Here is a 23,016-nt window from a genome sequence, read left to right as displayed (position 1 = left end):
GGAGGGCAGGGTGGGTGATGGGTATTGAGGAGGGCACCTTTTGGGATGAGCACTGGGTGTTGTATGAAAACCAATTTGACAGTAAATTTCATATATTAAAAAATAAAAAATAAAAAAAAAAGAAGGAACGCCCACCCCCCAAAAAAAAGGAAAAAAAAATGAGAACAAACTGAGGGCTGATGGTGGGTGGGAGGGAGGGGAGGGTGGGTGATGGGTATTGAAGAGGGCATCTTTTGGGATGAGCACTGGGTGTTGTATGGAAAACAATTGGACAATAAATTTCATATATTTAAAAAAAAATTTAAAAAAATAAAAAAAATTAAAAAAAATTAAAAAAAGGGGAAACTTATTCTGTGCTTACTTCTTAATTGCTTTTAGCTCAAAGTAATTTTTATGCCAAAGAGGCATATTGTGAGTTTATAGATTCCGGTCTTTCAGTTTTATACAGGAATGAAATTGAATATTCAAAATTACCAAACACTGTATAGTGAAATAAAATATCTCACAACCCAAAACTCCTCTCTGGAGGCAACCACCATCATCAGATCCTACATGTTTTTCCAGAATCTTCCAAGTGCGTAGACTTTTTAAAATCTAAATGGTAGTATACTCAGTGCTTCACTCTTTTTCATTTTATAATATATTTTGTTATTCCTATATGCCATATCTCTTTATACACAACTTCTTTTATCTTTGTATGATAATTTCCCTCTTTTACATTTGGAGTATATCTTGACAATGTTGGGGGGGGCAAAAAATGTACAAATCTCATTTTATCCATTTTAGCTTAAATGAAGCTTAAAAATTATTTCTGGGAGGAATTGTCAGATCATAGGTTATCTTCTCCTTCTTCAGAAGGTGATACCAATTCACACCCCCATGAGCATAGGACAAGATCAACTTTTTTCCTACATCCACTAAAAAGTGTTTTAGCAGGTTTTCAAATATTTGCCATTTGGAGAGGTAAAACAATGTATCTTTGTAATTTACATGTGTTCTTCTTTTGAATGAAATTAACCATACATCCTTATATTTATAATTGATTGGTTTTTATATGCACTATCTATCCTTACCTTCACTTGCTGTTTTATTAAGAATTTGAAAGTGATTTTCTACAGCTGTTTACTTAGTGAGGTATTCATTCCTTTGCCTGTGATATGAAACACATCTTTCTGTGCCCTTGGGTCTCTCTCTGGATGTTGTTTGTGGCTATTTGTGAAAGGGAATTAAAAAAAAAAAACATTTAAATGTTTTTATTTATATTTGAGACAAAGAGAGAGCATGAGCAGGGGAGGGGCAGAAAGAGAGAGAGGGAGACACAGAATCTGAAGCAGGCTCCAGGCTCTGAGCTGTCAGCACAGAGCCCGATGCAGGGCTCAAACTCACAGACTGTGAGATCATGACCTGAGCTGAAGTCGGGCACTTAATCGACTGAGCCATCCAGGCACACTGGGAATTCTTTAAAGAGTGAAATGTATTGATCTTTCTTTTAATGGCTACTCAGTTTTATTGCAAGTTTAGGATAGTTTTTGTTCATCTGAGGTTATTAAAATAAAAATATTCTCTGGGGTGCCTGGATGGCTCAGTTGGTTAAGCATCTGACTTGGCTTGGGTCATGATCTCACAGATAGTGAGTTCGAACCCCACGTCAGGCTCTGCTCTGGCAGTGCAGAGCCTGCTTGGGATTCTACCTCTCTCTCCCTCTTGCTCTCTGACCCTCTCCCACTTGCATTCCCTCTCTCTCAAATACATAAATAAATAAACTTAAAAAAATATTATCCCATATGTTCGTCTATATTGTTCTTTTATTTTAACCCTCACTACTTAAAATAAGTGAAATGTAACACATATTCACAACAGTGCACTAAGCTTAATAAATTGTCAACACTCATGCAACTACAGCATAGATCAAGAAGTAAAACACTGCCAGCCCCCGGAAGCCACTGTCACGACTTTTCTACTTACTACCTTTCCTTCCACATACATTCAAATAGTAACCACTATCTTAACTTTTTTTGCCAATATGTTAATGGTTTTCTCTGTGTACTTTCATCATTTAGCATGCATCCCTAAATGTTTAGCTTGATATATTCTGTATTCTATCTTATATAAATGGAACCATATAGTATATGTTCTTTTGTGTGCCTGGCTTCTATTGCTCAACATAAGAATAATGCATGTTGTTGCACATATCTCTGATTCAGGCATGTCTATTGCTGCATAGCAATTCATTATGTGAATATAGCACAATTCCTTTAATCCATTCTACCATCAATAGGCATTTAAGTTACTTTCAAGTTTGGGCCATTATGAATAATATTTTCACACATTTCTTCATACTCATTCATATGCATGGCATTCCCCTGATCCAGGTTGATCTGTTAATGGATACTTCTGAATGCCCAACCATCCAAAAGCAGAGACCAATGTTTGAACTTCTGATACAAGACCATTTCCATGGGAGAACGGCCAGCCAATTGTTGGTGGATTCCATGATGATGAGAGTAATAGCAGGGGTATCATTTCCTTATGTGAGGAGACATGAATGTCAAATACAAATATGCCTTTACTGTCTGCAATACTACTCACAGAACCACTACTTGTGCCTAGAGTTCATATTATACTATTCTGAGGCCAAATAACTCATTTTTCAAATAGAGTTGTAACACTGTAATCACACCAATAGGATTCATGAAATTTACTATGTACTTTATTACCCAAAGCAGATGGGCTGAGAGAATAAAAGGATAGATTATACATGATAAGGAAAGCTGACAGCTGGGAAAAAATCTTCAAATAAGAGGTGCTATTCCCTACAGCATATGGTATATGCTTGAATAAGGACAATTTATGGTGTCATATCCTCTCTAGCCATATTTCTAAATCCAGTAACCAAGGGATGGGGGTAGGAGTAAACTTTCTTACTATTACATGTCATAACTGAGGGGGTTCAGGGAAGGCCACTTCAGAATGTGCCTCTTTGGCATGTGGATTATTTAGAGCTGAAAGACAATCTAGGCCCAGAAGACACAGGAAGAGCTTTTTACCTCCCCCTTGCCTTCCTAAAAGAATTTAGATAGGGGGCACTGTACCAGGAAGACAGCTCTGACCAAAAATAACTTTTTATATGGGAAAGATGTATCTGCATGGTGTGGCAAACCTTTGTTTACTAAAGATGTATTCTTCTCAGCTTCCTGTGAATTGCCTTCCTCCCCTTTGAGACCTCATTTCCCTCTCCCCTTCTGCTTAGCTCAGGATGGTATATAGGTTTCCCTCACTTACCAAAAATAAAACATTTCTATAACATCTTTTGTAAGCTGAAATGGCATAAAGCAAAAGAACAAATTACCATTAATTTACATGGAAAAAATTTTGAGCATATCCAGAATATATTTTTGTATCGCCATAACTATGGATTTGGCAGCTTAGAGGTCCGAGTTTCCAAGAGAGATAAACTTCTACTAGAAAATACAGCCATGATTCTATTTAATTAAAATGCAAGATTACCCCCCAATCATTATGGATATGTCATGGCATTTTCCTAGCTGGGATGGTTAATCTCGACTATCAAGAAGAAATTGTGCTGCTTTTACACAGGTTTTGAAAGATGAAATTAATTTATGGCTTGACTAGAAGCATCGCATATTTATCTCTGGAGATACTGGATGTATACTTTTTAATTCCGGGACAAGATAAGGGCAGTAAGGTTTATGATGTGTCATTTAAAGTGTGAATTTTCCCTGGAGACCCCAAGGTCAGTTTGCAAAAGACCTCACTGATTAACAGACACTTATTAAAAGTAGAAATTTAAATGACCAAGAAATAAATACCAAGATTTTAAACCTCATTAGTAACAGGGAAATGCAAATTAAACCACAATGACACGTTTTGACATATTTAGCAATTTGCTACATGGAAACATTTTTCAATAAGCATGGTTAATCAGAAAATAGAGCAATGGAAGCTTCTATACTGTGAAGTCCAAAGTATAAATTGGTACACTCCACTTTGGACAGTATTTTGAACTTACCAAGTGAAGTTAAACATACCCCACGACCCAGTAATTCAACCTCAGGGATACATCCTAATGAAATTCATAATTCTGTCTGTGAGGATCTGGTTTTCCTAAAGTAGACTGCAGATGTCAACATAATGATCTAAAACCACGGATGACCAATGTAACAATTTACATCCCAGCGAACGAATGAATGAAGATCATCTGTATACGGCAATCCTCAAAACTGATCTCCCTCATCCTGGGGATAGTACATGTGAATGAAGTCAACAGTGGCTACCATGAACAGAAACAAAAACCAATTCAGGTGTACATTGCTTGCAACCATAGAACTCCCACTAGTAAGACAGGAGCTGTGAATCTGAGTGCCATTCCAAAGAGATATCTTACCTTTCTTCTTTTGGGATTGGGGGGTGGGGGGTGGGGTGGTGAGTGGGAACAATGGCAAAGATAAATGATCAAACACAATAGCAGTTGGGAGTTAGGAATCAGGTAGGGGCGCCTGGTGGCTCAGTCAATTAAGCAACGGACTCAATTTCAGCTCAAGTCATGATCTCACAGTTTGTGAGTTTGAGCCGCACATTAGGCTCTATGCTGATAGTCTGCATCCTGCTTGGGATTCCTCCTCTCTCTCTGCCCCTCCCTTGCTTGCATTCTCCCTATCTCTCAAAATAAATACATACATACATAAATAAATAGATAAATAAGTAAACAAACAAACTTTAAAAGAAGTTCAGAATCAACTAAATATTTAAGGATATCATATGTCAAGCTATGTAGTTTGTATTTTTCAATTCCAACAAATAATTGTTGAATAATAATATTTTTGTTGAATAATTGTTGAAATTGTTAAATAATTGTTGAAATAATAATCCCTACAAACCAACGGAACAAAACAAGAAATGAAGACAATTTGAAGTTTCTAATATTCCGGGGTCCAGGAAAGAGATTTGGGGGGGGCTAAAACATGGAAAAACAAAAGATAGGTTATAAGAAAGCATTTTTAAACGTTAAAATCAATATTACTTCTTTTTTACTTGAATGTGTAGGATGTCATATCTGCAATATAATTCTAGTACTTCCAGAATGTAAATGTTTAATTTTGTCAATTTTTTCTTCCAAAATGAAAACTCAGCCCCGTCCTTCCTTTGGCTTACCTTTTTGTTCACTTAAAATTCCACTCTTTCATCTTCAATACCTGGCCTTTAAGTGGGTAATACGAATTAAAGTTTTATTTCGTAATGCCTCCTCCCACATTCCAAATCCCATCACTCAAATGTAAGTAATTCACTGGCTATCCATGCCTTGAGGGGCAAAATGAATGGGGACTTATTTTGCATGAATTTGCTCACTAGTTAACAAGATAACAGATTCCTTGCCCTGGGATGCTTGAAGTACTTCAATACAGTTGTGTAAACTTTCTTCTGGATTCCACGGAATACAATAAGCCAGTCCACTCTATTAGCCTGCCAGGAAACTTTGGACAAAATCACTCTTACAGCAATGACTCCTCAGTTTCAATTGTTTGTCATGTTGAGGATATTTTCTACCATTTTCTTAGGAAGAACAGATTGAATGAAAAGTAAAAGAAAAATAGGAGGCAGAATTCAGACATCAGACTGGGAAAAAAGTAGCCTTTAATGGGAGGTATAGTGGACAAGATCATTTTGATCTCTTTCTCTTCCTGGTAATTTGTCCTGCTGCCCAAGTTTGTGGTGTAATAAAGTGAGGCTAGAGCATTTCATGTATTTTGAAGCTGCTCAGCCTTACTAGTAAAATGAGACCCTACAGATAGGGTGGCAGTGGGAAAGAATTAGAAAATATCTTGCTTAGCAGTGCTTCCGCTTTAAACATTGGGGAAGATGGCTTTTTAAACAAATGGAGTAGTGGGGCACCTGGGTAGCTCAGTCAGGTGAGCGCCCAACTCTTGGTTTTGGCTCAGGTCATGATCTCACAGTTTTGTGAGTTCGAGCCCTGCATCTGGCTCTGTGTGGGCAGCGTGGAGCCTGCTGGGGATTCTCTCTCTCTGCCCCTCTCCTGCTCGCACTGTCTTTGTCTCTCTCAAAATAAATAAATAAACTTTCAAAAATGTTGTTATCTCATTTAACAAAGTAGAAGTTTCATTATGAGTTTAATTCCTAGTTATTGGTGGGGAACAGGATGGAGGGCAATTGCATATGTAACTAGAGTAGCTTCTAAAAATTATGCCTTTCATGGAGGAAATTTAAATGACACCTCTCATTGTACTTTTGCTACAGAGGCAGAATTCTTCCATTTTTGCCTCAAAAGCTTCAACTTATTCCAATGAGAGTTTGAAGGTTAGAGATTTAGCTCTTGGCTACCTGAGTTTAGGGACTTCCATGAACAATAGCACCTGCCTTAGCCATGGCCCATGGCATCTCTCAGGAACACACTGCTGCCAGACTCTCTCCTTTTGAGTCTGTCTGTTTGAAATCTCCATAGGTCATTTATACCTGTGCTGCAACTTCCCTTCAAACTGCCTTCTAAGAGTAAATGGCGCGACCAGAGTCATTTTAAAATAAAACCCAAGGGGAGCCTGGGTGTTTCAGTCAGTTAAGCATCCGACTCTTGGTTTCAGCCCAGGTCATGATTTCACAGTTCATGAGTTTGAGCCATCAGGCTCTGCTCTGACAGTGCAGAGCCTACTTGGGATTCTCTCTCCCCCCTCTCTGCCCCTACCCCATTCATGCTTGCTCTCCCTCCCTTTCTCTCTCTCTCTCTTTCTCTCAGAATAAATAAATAAACTTAAAAAAAAAAAAAAGCCAGAGCAGGTACTGCACAGAAAGTACCTTACCTGCCTTGGTTTGCATTGGGCCAAAACCTCTGGACTGGGCAAAATGGCAATTGTTTTAAGCAAGTGCTTGAGAAGTCAGCGAGAGAACAGACATCCTGATCACAACAGTAACAGTTGTGGACTTTCTGAAGGTAAAACCAGCAGTCTGTCAATGTATAGCCCAGAGTAGTTTACCCTGTTAAAACACTCATGGCAACTTGTTTCCTTTTTCTTTACCTCGTGTAATTGCCCCTTTCTTTTCCTTATAAAAATTCCTTGCTTTTGCCCTATTAGTGAGACGCTATTTGGGTTTCTACCTGAATCTATTCTCCCTGAATTGCAAACCTTTGATCCCAAGTAATTGCTCATTTGCCTCTCATTATGGCTCTTTATTTTCAGGTTAACAGAAGGTAATGATCACATGAAGCCTAGAATCCTAGAATCTAGAAAGTCCCTAACGCTGAAAGCATAGATGTTCAATCCATCTGCACCCACCACGGCCTGTCTGAGCCAAAGAACTACCATTCTTCATTACTACTTTCCTCCTTTTTTTCTCCACAGATACTTACTGTTAGCTTAAATTACACCTCATTAGAATTAACCTCTTAAAAGACATTGGGTTTGAATACTTATCACAAAGACAGAGTTTCATAGAAATGTGTACATAGCAGTCTTGCTATACTGAAAATGGAGGATGTATTAGATTATAAGTCAAACTCAGACTAAACTCATACTAAAATTCTATGACTGAAGAAACAATAAGAGTAAGAGAGCTCCTAAGGTCTTCTAATAGAGTACCAAATAAGTATGAATATATTTCTCAAGATTTCCTAAGTGCCCATTTTATCTCCCTCACCAATTATGCAATGATGCATTCTAACTTTTTTTCTTGTTTTTTTTTTAAGTTTATTAATATGTTTTGAGGGAGACAGAGACAACACAAGGCGTGGAGGGGGACAGAGAAAGAGAGAGAGAGACAATCCCAAGCAGGCTCTGCACTACTAGTGTGGAGCCTGATGTGGGGCTCGAACTCACAAAACCGTGAGATCATGACCAGAGCTGAAACCAAGAGTCAGTCATTTAACTGACTGAGCCACCCAGGTGCCCCACATTCTAACTCTTTATCTTCTTTTTATTTTCAAGCTTCTCTTACTTTATGATTGATTAAGTCTATACATATTTTGTGAACTTGAATTTATTCACCCATTCATTCATTTATTCATTCATTCGTTTGTTCATCCACCCCACAAATACATGTTGAGTACCTGCTGGATGCCAGATACTGTTACAGGAAGCAAGATATATTACTGAATAAAACAGTCTTCCCCATGTACACTGTTTACTACAGGCTTACTTCTTTCTTATGGTAAGGCTTTGAGCTCAGGGACTTTTCATTTTTCTCTCTAATAGCCAAGACCTTTCCTTCTTCAATTTGGATAAATTTTTACTCTACTCATTGCCTGAGTTTTTTATTAGTAAAGACTGGACATAACATAGATAACTATTAACTGAAGACTATTTAAAAAGATTTCACACATAAATAAAGTTCAAAAGTATAAAGCAGTAAAAAAAATAAAGAAATAAGTATAGATTATATTTGAAAGGACAAAATTAAAGCTGATACTAGATTGACATCTGGAGAGAGAAAATGAAGAATAAAGCTTTCGAAATTAGAAGGAAACTTTTTTTCTACATAGTTCTCCAAACTGGGTGTTGCTCAATGCCAAAATAATAAATGTTTTAAATTTTGCAAGCCAAGAGGCAAAACTAAGGATATTATATAATTATACAAAAAAGAAAACAAATTTCTATATTTTTATTGACAAAAATTAAAAACATAATAATAATTATTTAGTACCTTTTGTTGGTCACACAGGTCTACTAGTAAGAAGAGAATCCTTTTTTGTCTGTGATAACATTTCACTTAAGTATAAGTGGGATTCAAAGTTACTGTTCCCTACCATCAGAATTGATTGCAAATGTTCATATGTTAATACTGATCTATAAAATAATCATAGGGTGAAAAAAAGAGAGGGGAAAACCAAGAAACAGACTCTTAACTATGGAGAACAAATTGATGGTTACCAGAAGGAAGGTTGGTAGGAAGATGGGTTAAACACGTGATGGAGATTAATGATTATGTAAGTATTGAATCACTAAATTGTATACCTGAAACTAATACTACACTGTATGTTAACTAACTGGAATTTAAATAAAAACTTTAAAAAATTCCTTTTAATGAAGATAAGAACTCTCAAATACTGATATTAATTCTTCAGCATACAATTTTAATTGAGCACATTCATCTCTTAGAAGGCACTTGTAGAATCCTATCAGACTTTCATCTTGACATTTGCCTTTTGCATTTTATTATATTGGAGATGATGGGTTCCGGACAGGGGACCCCAGGAGTGCCTCTTTCACAGGCCTGTTATGGTCCTGAAGACAATCAAGACCTAACAGACTTAAGAAGAGCTTTTGGCCTCCCCTTAACTGCCTAAAAGAGTTTAGATAGGGGACCAGCACCAGAAAGAGAGCTATTGCCAAAGACAACTTTTTTTACACAGGGAAGATTTTGCATGGCATGGCAAACTTTTGTTTACCAAACATTGACTCTTCTCATCTCCTGTGAATTGTCTTCATCTCCTTTAAAGTCCCAAACCCATACCTGCTTCTTCTTACCTCGGGACTGCATGTAAGCCTCAATTGCTTATCAGTAGGTCTCATATATATGGAACCCCCCATACTTAGGAAATTAAATTTATTTTTCTCCTCTTAATCTGTTCCATGTTAATTTAATTATTAGACCAATCAAAGAACAAAGAGGGGTTAAGGGAAAATTTTTCCTGCCCTAGAGAGATCAATCATTTCCAAATGAAGGTCAGATGTTATATTTCTTTATACTTAACTCCTTGCCCCATTTTCATAAAAAATTTTCATATTCTCAGAAATCAGCAAATCCCTGCACTCTACATATATTGCAAAACTTTTTTTAGGTACAGCTGTTTTTAAAGTCCGTCTGTTCCTCATCTCATTTCTACTTGTAGGTGGAGGAAGGTAGTGAGGAGTTTGGGGTTCTATAATGGAAGAGAAAATATATGTGGGAGGGGAAATTACTGATTATGGCAGCACTTTATATCTCTCAATTGAAATATTAAGAATACATATTGTTCATAGTAGAATAATTATAACCATATATAAAAAGTGCTATGCCTGGGCGCCTGGTTGGCTCAGTCAGTTAAGCGGCCAACTTCAGCTCAGGTCATGATCTCGCAGTCTGTGAGTTCAAGCCCCGCGTCGGGCTCTGTGCTGACATGTCAGAGCCTGGAGCCTGTTTCAGATTCTGTGTCTCCCTCTCTCTGACCCTCCCCCGTCCATGCTCTGTCTCTCTCTGTCTCAAAAATAAATAAACGTTAAAAAAAAAAATTTAAAAACAAGTGCTATGCCTTGTCACTCCTACCTAACACAGTGATATTAGTCACTACCCATTTTAAGTATGGGTGAGGATGTTAATTCTGTCATACCATGATTAAAGTACATACATTTCCCAAACTTTGTCATGTGTATTCATGTTCTTCAGGGTCACAAAGTGTGATTTTGCTGTGACAAGATTTAAGATTTTAGTTCCCTATTATAACTCATTTCCCCTGCGTAGAGATATGAATTTTAAAAATAAGTAACATTTTGTTACACCTAAGACTAACCAGCCACCTCTCTACATATCAAGCTATCTTTACCCAGTGATGCTAGCATTCATGCATTATGGCTTTTACACAAAGTCAGTGTTCTGAAACCTAGAACTCATTGACTTTCACTGAATTGAAGATTACACAATCTCCAGGAATTCCATAGAGTCCTATAACCTGGATTCCTGTGTGGAAATGGTGTAATCAGGGGGAGTTGAGGTCCTTAGAGTTAAAACTCAGAGTCTGAAATACAGAAATGTTATTGGCCCTAAGGATTTTCCTTTGAAGAACAAGAATAGAGGCCTTGGCCCTGTGGAGGATAAAAACAGATGCATGTGGCCATCATACATGGGTTGGGGAATTAGAGTTCTTTTTGGAGAGAGAAGCTGGGAACTGGTAAGTAATTTCCTGGGTAGACTGAGAAAACAAGGGAGAAAACTGTTGGAAACATAGCAGGGCCTTAAAAAAAGGAAACAGGTGGCTATTTGATTAGTTTCTCCATGAATCATTCTAAGATAAAATCCCCTACTCTACTTCTACCTTGAGTTTTATACTGTTGGTAGCTGATGGGAGAAATAGAACACTTCTGAGGTTATAACAGAAAAATATATGGCCAGTATCTTTGGTACTTTACTCAAGATTCTAGGAGGCAGTGTAGCCTGAGACACAAAAATCAGTGTGACTAATTGAGGTGGCATGAGGAAGACAGAGGAAGGAGAAAACTGATGAGCAATTTCTGGAAGGCATATTCATCAGTGTCATTGGATTCCTAGGCCAGTATTCTTTCTTTACACTAGTGGTGCACAAATAAATATATGATATCTATGAAACAAATTTTCCAGTTGGAGATGCTTTCTTCAATGTCATACATTGTTACACCATCGAAAGAAAGAAAGAAAAAGAAAGAAAGAAAGAAAGAAAGAAAGAAAGAAAGAAAGAAATATAGATGCAGACGCAGACAGAGAAGGACTGGGGACTGAAAACAAGAGTGTTAAAATTTTCAATTCATTCAAAGGTATAGTGAGCAACATGTTGCTACACTCAGTAATAAGTCTTAGGCAGATTTAAAGCGCTCAATCACATTTAGGTTTTTTTTTTTTTTTTTTTTTTTTTTTTTAATTTTTTTTTTCAACGTTTTGTATTTATTTTTGGGACAGAGAGAGACAGAGCATGAACGGGGGAGGGGCAGAGAGAGAGGGAGACACAGAATCGGAAACAGGCTCCAGGCTCCGAGCCATCAGCCCAGAGCCTGACGCGGGGCTCGAACTCACGGACCGCGAGATCGTGACCTGGCTGAAGTCGGACGCTTAACCGACTGCGCCACCCAGGCGCCCCTTAGGTTTTTTAACAAGACTGAGAGCCCAACATGAAGCTGAAGAGAAAGGTAAGGAAACAAATAACATCCTGAAGGAGCAATGTGGCTGTAGTGATTTGAGAGCACCTGATGTGGTGCCAGTAAATTTGTTCTGATGGGTTAGTTCCATGTATTAGCCATGTAAAAACATTAATAAGTCTCCTTAATTAATGAGTTCAGTTTCATTATTCACTACTGATAAAACTATCTATGTTATAGGGAGAATAACCAAGAATATATGGTGCCTAGGTGGCCTAGTCAGTTGGGCATCTGACTCTTGATTTTGGCTCAGGTCATGATCCCAAGGCCATGGAATTGAGCCCTGTGTCAGGCTCTGTGCTGAGCATGGAACCTGCTTGAGATTCTCTCCTTCTCTCTCTCTCTCTCTCTCTCTCTCTCTCTCACCCTCTGCCCCTCTTCCCTGCTTGCACTCTCTCTCTCTAAAATAATAATAATAAAAGAATATTACTGTGCTTTGATATCTCCTATTTCATAACCTGAAGAATAGTTAGTACCCATGATGATAAACAGATTTCCTTACCCATAACCATACACAGAAATAGAAAAATCCTTATAACTCACTTGGAAGTTCACTAATAAAAAGACTTCCAACCATCCTAATGTTCACTATTTGATACATTCTCATTGGTCTAAGAATGTGATAATGCTTAATTAGGAACAGAATACGAGAGCTTAAGAGATTTAGTATAGAAAAAATTTTTATCTATTATCCATCTATCTATCTATCAATCAATCAATCAATCAATCATCTATTTATCTATCTACCTATCAGTAGATAGATTATCTTCAGGGTAAAGAGCCAAGAATCCTGGATTCAAGATTTATAGTCAATGATACTACACTAATATCAGTTACTCATCTACAATACCATAATAATTACCCTTATTTAATATAATAAATATCTCTCATGAGGTAATTAAGATAATTGAGATGATTTAAGCAAAAAATTTTATAATACTAATTAATGCATTGTAAGCAATCAATACACATTTGCCTAAACTGTTCCTTTTCAGAGAGACATCAAAGTTAACATCAAAGCTGAAGAATGTAACATACCCTTTAACTGGTCGCCATGGATGATTACAACTGTACTACACTGACACTAGCATTATTCCTATTGAATGGATTGCCTGGCCTATAAAGTGCACATGTGCCTTGTTACTGCACTGGGGAATTATGGGCTCCTCTATCTCATTCATCTGGAGGAGTCCCTACACTGGGCCATGTATTTCTTGGCCTTATTCTTCTTCATTGACATTGTTCAGTGTACTAGTTCTGTACCCAAAATGCTATGTATCTTCTGGTTTGATCTAAAAGATATTAGCTTCAATGCTCACCTGACCCAGATGTGCTTTCTCCATACCTTCACAGGAATGGAATCTGGGGTGCTTATATTCATGGCCCTGAACCACTATGTGGTCATCTGTTATCCTCTGTGCTATGCCACTATCATCACCAATTCTATGATTGCCAAGGCTGGGTTTCCCACCTTTTTTTTGAGGTGTGATACTCATCATTCCCTTTACGTTACTCACCAAATGCCTATTATATTGTAAGGGCAGTATAATTTCCTATACCTACTTTGACCACATGACTATGGCCAAGTTGTCCTGTGGCAATATCAAGGTCAATGCAATCTATGGTCTGATGGTTGCCCTTCTGATTGGGGGCTTCAACATCCTGTGCATCACAGTCTCCTAGGCAATGATCCTCCAGGCAGTGGTCAGTTTCTTCTTAGCAAAGTCTGAAGGCCTTCAGCACCTGAACTGTCCACATCTGTCCACATAGGACATCACCTATGTCTGACCCTTCTTCACCTTTTTCACCCACTGTTCTTGCAGTTATACAATCCCCCACAGCATTCACATTTATAGGCTAACTCATGCCTGCTCCTGCTGCCCACCCTGAATCCTATTATCTAGGGGATAAAGACTAAAAAAATACAAGAAGCTGGAAGATGGTGGCGTAGGAGGACGCTGGGCTCACCGTGTGCTGCGGGTCACTTAGATACCACCCACACCTGCCTAAATAACCCAGAAAACCACCAGAAGACTAGCAGAACGGATTCTCTGGAGCCAAGAGTAGACAAGAGGTCCACAGAAAAGGGTAGGAAGGGTGGAGGGGCAGTGCACGCTACATGGACTGGCAGGAGGGACCTGGGGCGGAGGGGCAGCCTGCTGGCAAAGTGGAGCCCCCGAGTCTGGCTTGCAAAAATAGAGGGGCCGGATGGAGTGTGTTCTGACAGCAAGCAGGACTTAACACCTGGAAGGTTATAAGTCAACAGATCTGCTCAGAGAGCAGGAGGGCTGGAGGACAACGGGAGGGAGAGTTTTTGAGCCCCAGACCACAGAGCTCAGCTTGGCGGGGAACAAAGGCGCTCGCCAGCACCATCTCCCTTGCACATCCCCCAGCTAAAACCACAAAGGGAACCAGTTCCTGTCAGGGAAGTTGCTTGCACTGTGCAAACACCAAACGCTGTGCTTCTGCGGATCCATCCCTCCGGTGGGTCTGATTCCCTCCAGGTGCTGCAGGGCCCCACCTGAAGCAGATCTCTGAAAGAAAAGTGAGCTGAACCTACCCCTCCCACCCCTGTGCACCTTGCCAATCCACCCCAGCTAATACGCCAGATCCCCAGCACCACAAGCCTGGAAGTGTGCGAGTAGCCCAGATGGGCCACACCACCCCACAGTGAATCCCACCCCTAGGAGAGGGGAAGAGAAGATACACACTAGTCTGACTGAGGCCCCAGCGGTGGGCTGGGGGCAGACATCAGGTCTGACTGCGGCCCCGCCCACCAATGCAAGGTATTCAAGACAGCACAGGGGAAGTGCCCCGCAGTCCCGCACCACTCCAGGAACTATCCAAAATGACAAAACGGAAGAACTCCCCTCAAAAAGTTATTTCCTCCAGGAAATAACGACAGCTAACAAACTGATCAAAAACGATTTAAACAATGTAACAGAAAGTGAATTTAGAATAATAGTCATAAAATTAATCGCTAGGCTTGAAAACAGTATAAAGGACAGCAGAGAATCTATTACTACAGAGATCAAGGGACTAGGAACAGCCAGGAGGAGCTAAAAATGCTATTAATGAGCTGCAAAATAAAATGGAGATGACCACAGCTTGGATTGAAGAGGCAGAGGAGAGAATAGGTGAACTCGAAGATAAAATTATGGAAAAAGAAGCTGAGAAAAAGAGAGATAAAAAAATCCAGGAGTATGAGGGGAAAATTAGAGAACTAAGTGATGCACTAAAGAGAAATAATCTACACATAATTGGTATTCCAGAGGAGGAAGAGAGAGCGAAAGGTGCTGAAGGTGTACTTGAAGAAATCATAGCTGAGAACTTCCCTGATCTGGGGAAGGAAAAAGGCATTGAACACCAAGAGGCACGGAGAACTCGTAACTTCACACGTAACTTGAATCGATCTTCTGTATGACATATCATAGTGAAACTGGCAAAATACAAGGATAAAGAGAAAATTCTGAAAGCAGCTAGGAATAAACGTGCTCTAACATATAAAGGGAGACCTATAAGTCTCGTGACCAATCTCTCTACTGAAACTTGGCAGTCCAGAAAGGAATGGCAGGAAATCTTCAATGTGATGAACAAAAAAAATATGCAGCCGAGAATCCTCTATCCACCAAATCTGTCATTTAGAATGGAAGGAGAAATAAAGGTCTTCCCAAACAAACAAAAACTGAAGGAATTCGTCATCACTAAACCAGCCCTACAAGAGATCCTAAGGGGGATCCTGTGAGACAAAGTACCAGAGACATCGCTACAAGCATGAAACCTACAGACATCACAATGACTCTAAACCCATATTTTTCTATAATAGCACTGAATGTAAATGGACTAAACGTGCCAACCAAAAGACATAGGATACCAGAATGGATAAAAAAACAAGACCCATCTATTTGCTGTCTACAAGAGACTCATTTTAGACCTGAGGACACTTTCAGATTGAAAGTGAGTGGATGGAGAACTATTTACCATGCCACTGGAAGTCAAAAGAAAGTGGGAGTAGCCATACTTATATCAGACAAACTAGAATTTAAATTAAAGGCTGTAACAAGAGATAAAGTAGGGCATTATATAATACTTACAGGGTCTCTCCATCAAGAAGAACTAACAATTATAAATGTCTATGTGCCGAATACGGGAGCCCCCAAATACATAAAACAATTCATCACAAACATAAGCAACCTTATTGACAAGAATGTGGTAATTGCAGGGGACTTTAATATCCCACTAAACCAAGGAAACATAAACTAATTAAAAGGAAATCCTCACAGAGGAATTTATAAAGTAACTTCCTATCACTGATTTCCATTCTCCAGATCTCTTCCCATAAAAAATATCTGATACCAGTTTCTTGTGATTCCTTCCAGAGCCAATTTATGCATGTCTCCTCATTTCTTTTGAAAGCTACATAGCATCACATTATATTGATGTACAGTAATTAAATGTAAATAGTTCTTTGTTGGTAATCATCTATATTATTTCTAATCTTTACAGTAAAAATTAAAAATATGAATACATTAATGTTCAAGAAGTTAGCGTCTTATCAAAAAAACACAGAAAAATAAAAATCTTTTGAGCACAGACATTTTAGCACAGTACAAGAAAGTATAGAAATAACTAAAGAGAAAGAAAATCATGATAATAACATGATTTTGTTCACCAGAACAATTCTTGGAACATATCAAGTGCTAAATAAATATTGGTTGGAAAAATGGACAGTTGGATGGACAACTGCTAGTCTATAAAATGGGAGTTCTTTCACCAGCTGGAAAGTCAAGTAGATATTGAAAGAAGTTCTAGAAGAATTTGTCTGTATCATAGATAATACGGATAGAGTGGGATACTAAGGACGTTTGAGATCTACAATCAAATGGAGTTACAAGTTAGGTTTAATTGAAGGATTCTCTCCATGGATGCCCTCCAGAAATATAGTTGGCTCCTAAAACGTTCCATGAAAAAAACAGTCACTGTTCAAGCTTGTTAATATTGGTAGTATCCTAAGGTGCAGATCAGGGCACTTGTCAGCCATGTTATAATCAGTTACCACAAGGCTTGGCTGCAAGTCGTTGGGTGATCCTGAAGGGTTTGATTCTCATCCCCTGATACTGAGTGGCAGAAAGTGGTGAGTGGTCAAGTCTCCCAAGTGACATACTGTTTAATCAGCATTATTTGGACCCATCCCCACCTCCACCCCCTGCAAGCTCCCTAATCACTCTAGTTATTATTCCCCCGTTTAATGAATGTGAGCTGGTAGAATAAACGTAGAAGCCAGTTTTCTAGCCCATCTTATTATCTTGGATCCTGGTATCTGCTTATCCCAGGCAAGGGATTGGTAATTTAATATAATTTAAGAACCCACAGCCCAAGGGTCAGTGTTCTTTTCCTAGAGTCTGACATCTGGCCCCACAAAGTATCTGCATACTACTCCAGAATAAATCAAAGAGCCACTTTAGAGTTAGGAACAGTCAAAGTGACAGTAACAAAGTTAAGGAACGGAATGGGGAGGAAGGTCATCAAATATTTATGGTGACTTGTTTTCCCATATGTGCAATTTCGCAGTGGTGAATATCTCATAAAAGAAGCAATATTCTAAAGTTGTTTTTTTAATGGCTCAGAAGGGCCTTAACCAAGATGTCATAGATTTATTGAAGGACAAGGTAAGCTAGCGTCTAGATGTGGAGGAAGGAGATGAACTCCAGTGTGCAGAAGAAAATACAATTTAGAAATCCAAATGTAGAAGAGACTGGTGATGAAATTCACTTGCATCTATAGGTCATAACAAAGTGAAAGAGAGAAGTGAATTCCCTGAGTCTCATCCTGAGACTGAGAGCATCACTCAGATACCACACCATAGCTGGGCTGCTATTTGTCCTCATTAAATGGGAACAAGAAGAGAGGTTTACTGTGTATGGTACATGTATGGTACTATGATTTCCCTTCTTCTTCCCCTCATTGTGTACTTGATAATTTTCAAGGCAAAACCAAGTGAGTTCATTGAGCTAACAAGTGACTTTCCCTGATTAAAGTGACAATTGAGATTTATTATATTCGCAACTCTGTTTTATGGCAAAATCACTGGGTTTTAAGGGGTCTCTTCACGATTGTCAAAGCTCATGTACTCAGTGATCACTAAACTCACAGCATCTGGAAGATAAGGTTAATAAGAATTACAAAATTGTACTTCACCCCTAAGAGATTAGAATTGTCAAACAGTTATTCCACAGATGTGACCCTGGGAGAATCACATGCCAAATTTCCTCCTGGGACCCTGGAGTTACCTGATTACTTGAATGACAAATCAGAGACACTGACTTCCAACTATAGACTCTACTGCATACTAGTTTAAGCACTGCAAAGATAATTCACTAGCATTAGAATATCAAAACCTTATCTAATTTTTATACCATGCTTTATATCTTCAACAGGTCTGGGAGCAAGAGACCACTGGAAAGGCTGATACAAAGACAAATTGTATTTGCCTAGTGCCTGCTTCCCCTGAAGAATTAAATGAATGTTATTCATCATGACATAAACACATTGAATAAACTCATTCCTTATAAACTGAACCTTGGTGGTGTTCATGAGTATATTTGTCACCATCCACCAGTGTCATCTTCAATGTGTCAGTGAGGAGACTCTAAGTATTATGGATTTAAATGGCCTGGGTTTCTGATGGAATTGGATAGGACAAATAGAAGCCACTCCTTGGAATAAGTGGTTAGATTTGAACAAAAAGGACATAAAGCTTATAAAGCATGAGAAGGAATGTCTTAACTCTGAATTCTGACTTGGCAAAATAGGGCTGTTTCTTTCACATCACAGTGATGTTGGATCCCATGGGAGGGATACTGGATCTCTGTGTATGAATCCAAAATGCAATATGTAACAGAGGACCTAAAAACCCACTACTGCTCCAATTTCTGTCATTGGATTACACAATTCTAAAATATTTGGCATGAACACTGTCTACCCACCTTCCTTAATTTAAACCAGAGTAGGAATAACTCAGAAGGCCTTGGGGCCTCCTCCTCACTGCTATTCATTACAACTTTGATGCCATGACATTAGCATTATTTTTATATTCATTATTTCTGCAGGCTGTGTGATACATTTCCAATTATATTACCTTTATTCTGTTATTGTAAGTCAAAGTCAACACCTTTTAAAAGTTTAATGCTATTAGGCCACAGGTGAAACTGGGGGATAGAGTCTGTGGTGATGGTCAGAGTAGAGACTAATAATGGAAGGTAACAACCATAGATCCCATGGTTCAGAAATAGAGCCACTGGGGGATTACTATCTTTTTTTCAGGAAGAGGAACCTTCCAGACCCTAGGGATTAAGGGCTCTGTGGGAGATGGGCTGGGGTTTGGAAGTCTGTTGCAGCGCAAGTATAAACGTTCTTTTTGTAGGCATGACAAATGCAATGAAGCCAGAAAGGGAGATATTGCTGTAGGCTGATCCTAAAAAAACCATCGTCATGGCTAAGACAGGTGGTGTTGCTCAAGGCTGTGTTCTGGGATCCAGACACTGTAAATAAGGGATAGAAGTCTGAGAACTAGTTGCAAACAAGAAACCCCTGAAATAGGGTTAGGGCTGAGGAACAGAAGAGCATAAGGTAAGTATTGTTTAAATATTTTTGGTAGGAGTAAAGTCTCTTACGTGGTTCTTCTTAATTTCAGTTTTTTTTTTTAAGTATAGATCAACCAGGGTATTTTTTAAGTGTATTTTGTTTTTGTTTTTGTTTCTGCTATCCAGAATTTTTAGAGTAAGTTTCTATAGAAATTGCAATAGAAAACTTGAGAAAGCTCTTGGAAATAAATACTTCCTTGATTTATCTTACCTGAGTTTCACTGAGCTGAGGGGCTTGGGGAAACCTTGCAAGCAGCAGTACCTCACTCCAGCTTACCACACCAACTAAATACCAGAGAAAAAGAAGAAAGTAAGAAGGAAGAATTCAATTTCCTTCTTTACTCTTCACAAACTTGCTACCTGATCCCCTAGAGAGAGTCACCAGCTTTCCTAGAGGCCTTATTACATATACAGCCTTATCAAAGAAAAGCAATTATTATTCCTTCTGGTTCATGTACCACAGGCCCAAAAGAGTATCCTTTCCAGAATTCAAATCCAAGTGTCATTCCATGTCTTAAACATATTTAAGGGAGGAGTGTGGGAGGAGGATGGACAAAATGGGTGAAGGGGAGTGGGAGATACAGGCTTCCAATTACGGAATAAATAAGACGCAGGAATAAAAGACACAACAAAAGGAATTTGGCTAATGATATTGTAGTAGGGGTGAAATGGGGGCAGATGGTAGCTACACTTGTGAATATAGAAGTTGTGCACTTAAAACTAATGTAACATTGTTTGTCAACTATACTCAAAAAACAAAAACTATTTAATGATCATTATTAACTTTACACTAAATTATCCCCATATTGCATTCATTTATCTGCTTAAAGTGAACTTCCTTCATGATAAATTTAAAGTGACACCAGATTCATTATTATCCAACCATCATGTTTTGTTTTTCTTTAAGTCACTTATATCTCTTAATATCTACCTGATATATATGTGAATATATACATATATGACACCTATACATATTATGTATACCCACACACACTTATTTTTTGCTTATTTGGATACTGTCTGTCTCATTCCCAGAATAATAATATTATAAAATCAGATTTTCTTCGATTTGTTTGCTACACTTAGCAGAATTGTTAGTATTTTTTAATGTCTGAATGAATCTATACTTTCAAGGCTAGCATGAAATCTCTTTCACAATTTCCCGCTGATCACCACTCCAAATTTATTGTATTCTTTTATGGGATATAGTATGACTTTTTAAATGTTTGATAATTTGTTTTCTCTGTGATTCCAAAAGAACAGAGAGAAGATGTCCCCCTCAAATGATACCAAGCTCCACCCCTCCTATTTCCTCCTGCTGGGAGTTCCAGGTCTTGAACAGATGCACATCTGGATTGGGTTTCCTTTTTGTTCTGTGTATTTGATTGCCCTTGTGGGGAACATCACTATCCTGTTTGTGATCAAGACTGAACGCAGCCTTCATCAGCCTATGTTTTACTTCTTGGCTATGTTAGCCTCCATTGATCTGGGCCTGTCCACATCCACTATCCCCAAAATGTTAGGCATATTCTGGTTTAATTTAAAGGAGATTAGCTTTGAGGGCTGTGTCACCCAGATGTTCTTTATTCATATATTCACTGCCATGGAGACTGTCGTATTGGTGGCCATGGCCTTTGATCGCCATGTTGCTGTCTGCAACCCTCTGCGATACAGCCTGATTCTCACTAACAGAACGATTGGTCTCATCCTTGTTGTTGTGTTTGGTGTCAATTTCATTTTGGTTATCCCTCTGGTGTGTCTCATCTTGAGACTTCCCTTTTGTGGACACCATGTAATCCCCCACACATACTGTGAGCACATGGGAATTGCTCGCCTAGCCTGTGCCAATATAAAGGTCAACATGATATTTGGATTAATTCTTATATCACTGGTGTTTGTTGACGTGGTTCTGATCGTCATCTCCTATGTGAGAATACTCCGAGCTGTCTTCTGCCTTCCTTCCCAGGATGCCAGACTCAAAGCACTTAATACATGTGGTTCCCATATCTGTGTTATCCTAGCCTTCTTTACTCCAGCTTTTTTCTCCTTCATGACTCACCGGTTTGGCAGGAACGTTCCCGTATACATCCATATTCTCCTTGCCAATATATATGTGGTTGTTCCACCTGCCCTCAATCCTGTCATCTACGGAGTGAGGACCAAGCAAATTCGAGAAAGGGTTTCAAGCATCTTTTTGAAAAGAGGCTGACATAAACTGTCTCAGATATTCATTTTAATCTAGGTAAAAGAGATTGTGTTTCTCAACTACAGAATCTTGCAACAGAAAAAAAAAGACTCTAAACTTAGTATTATTTCATTAATAATATCCCTAAATATCCCATCTAGAGCATATAATGGGATTAATGTCCAAACAATCACTGTGAAAATTTATGGAATACCTAAAGCTTTGGACAACTTAGTTACAAAATTTTATTACTTTCCTGTATAACCTCTACAGAGCAGGTCTTATGGACACGACTATGTGGAATAAAATGCTTCTTTTTATTTGCAAACAGTTAACTCTGTTGGCCACATTACCAAATGTCTATATCTATATCTATATCTATATCTATATCTATATCTATATCTATCTATATATATCTACATCAAGGACTATAGGCATTAAGTACTTGTGACAGATTCTTTCCTTACTTTCTTAATTGCTTATTTGTTTTTATCCATAGTTTTATTGATACTTTATTATATGCCAGAAACTTATAAGTCATAGAAGTATAAAAATAAAAATATAAATGGTGTTTCAAGGTCTCATAGGAAAAAGAATTAGGAGAAATTTTCCCCATGATTGACTCTGTGTGGAATCTTCCCAGACTCATCATATCTATGCAGATCTCCCATAAGTGTCTTACTGTTCAAAGTGAACTAGTCTGTCTGTAGATGCATGTATATGCAATACTGCAAAACTTATAGAAATATAAATACATTTATATAAATGTATTTATATTTCTATCAATCTCTATCAGTGAAGGGGGACTTCACAGAAGTATCAGTATGGTAAGGAATTTAAGATGCTCAGGAATAATACCTCTAAATGGGTGAATTCCTATACATCTCAATTATATTCTCAAAGGTCGAATCTAATGCCATAGATAGTAATTACTCTTAGATTCATGAACTTTAGATATTCATTCATTCATTATTAAGCACTTTGGCACTTTTTAATTTTCACTTATTCCACATGGCTTATCAGATAAGCCTCAGTATCCTATGCTCATTTTATAGTTTTTGATCAATGATATGTATTTGGCCAATGTTTACTTCATGGTATCTTGCTTCTCACATCTTAGGTGCTTAACAATTTTTTTCTTTAAAAAATTCATCTTCCAAAGAAGACAGAGAGATGGCCAACAGGTGCATGAAAGGTGCTTAGCATTACTAATAATCACATAAATGCACATCAAAACTACAGTGAGATATCACTTCATACCTGTTAGAATGACTATTCTCAAAAGACAAGAAATAACAAA

The 23,016-nt window shown here is 38.2% G+C and overlaps 1 protein-coding gene and 1 pseudogene across 1 annotated transcript; both read left to right on the top strand.

Moving 5' to 3' along the window:
• Nucleotides 1–12,942: 12,942 nt before the first annotated feature.
• LOC144612858 (olfactory receptor 52N1-like) lies at nt 12,943–19,360 on the top strand (annotated as a pseudogene).
• Nucleotides 19,361–20,801: 1,441 nt separating this feature from the next.
• Nucleotides 20,802–21,740, top strand: LOC132662436 (olfactory receptor 52E4-like). The gene has a single exon (XM_060607906.3). It carries the CDS (start codon nt 20,802–20,804, stop codon nt 21,738–21,740), a length of 939 nt encoding a protein of 312 aa, XP_060463889.3.
• The last annotated feature ends 1,276 nt before the right edge of the window (nt 21,741–23,016 follow it).

Source organism: Panthera onca, chromosome D1 (genome assembly GCF_046562875.1).
Source record: "Panthera onca isolate mPanOnc1 chromosome D1, mPanOnc1 haplotype 2, whole genome shotgun sequence".
NCBI classification, from domain to species: Eukaryota; Metazoa; Chordata; class Mammalia; order Carnivora; family Felidae; genus Panthera; species Panthera onca.
This window is presented reverse-complemented; position numbering and strand designations above follow the sequence as displayed.

Bases quoted from the DNA above. Each gene is read 5' to 3' on its own strand.
- LOC132662436 (XM_060607906.3), top strand. From the start codon at position 20,802: ATGTCCCCCTCAAATGATACCAAGCTCCACCCCTCCTATTTCCTCCTG.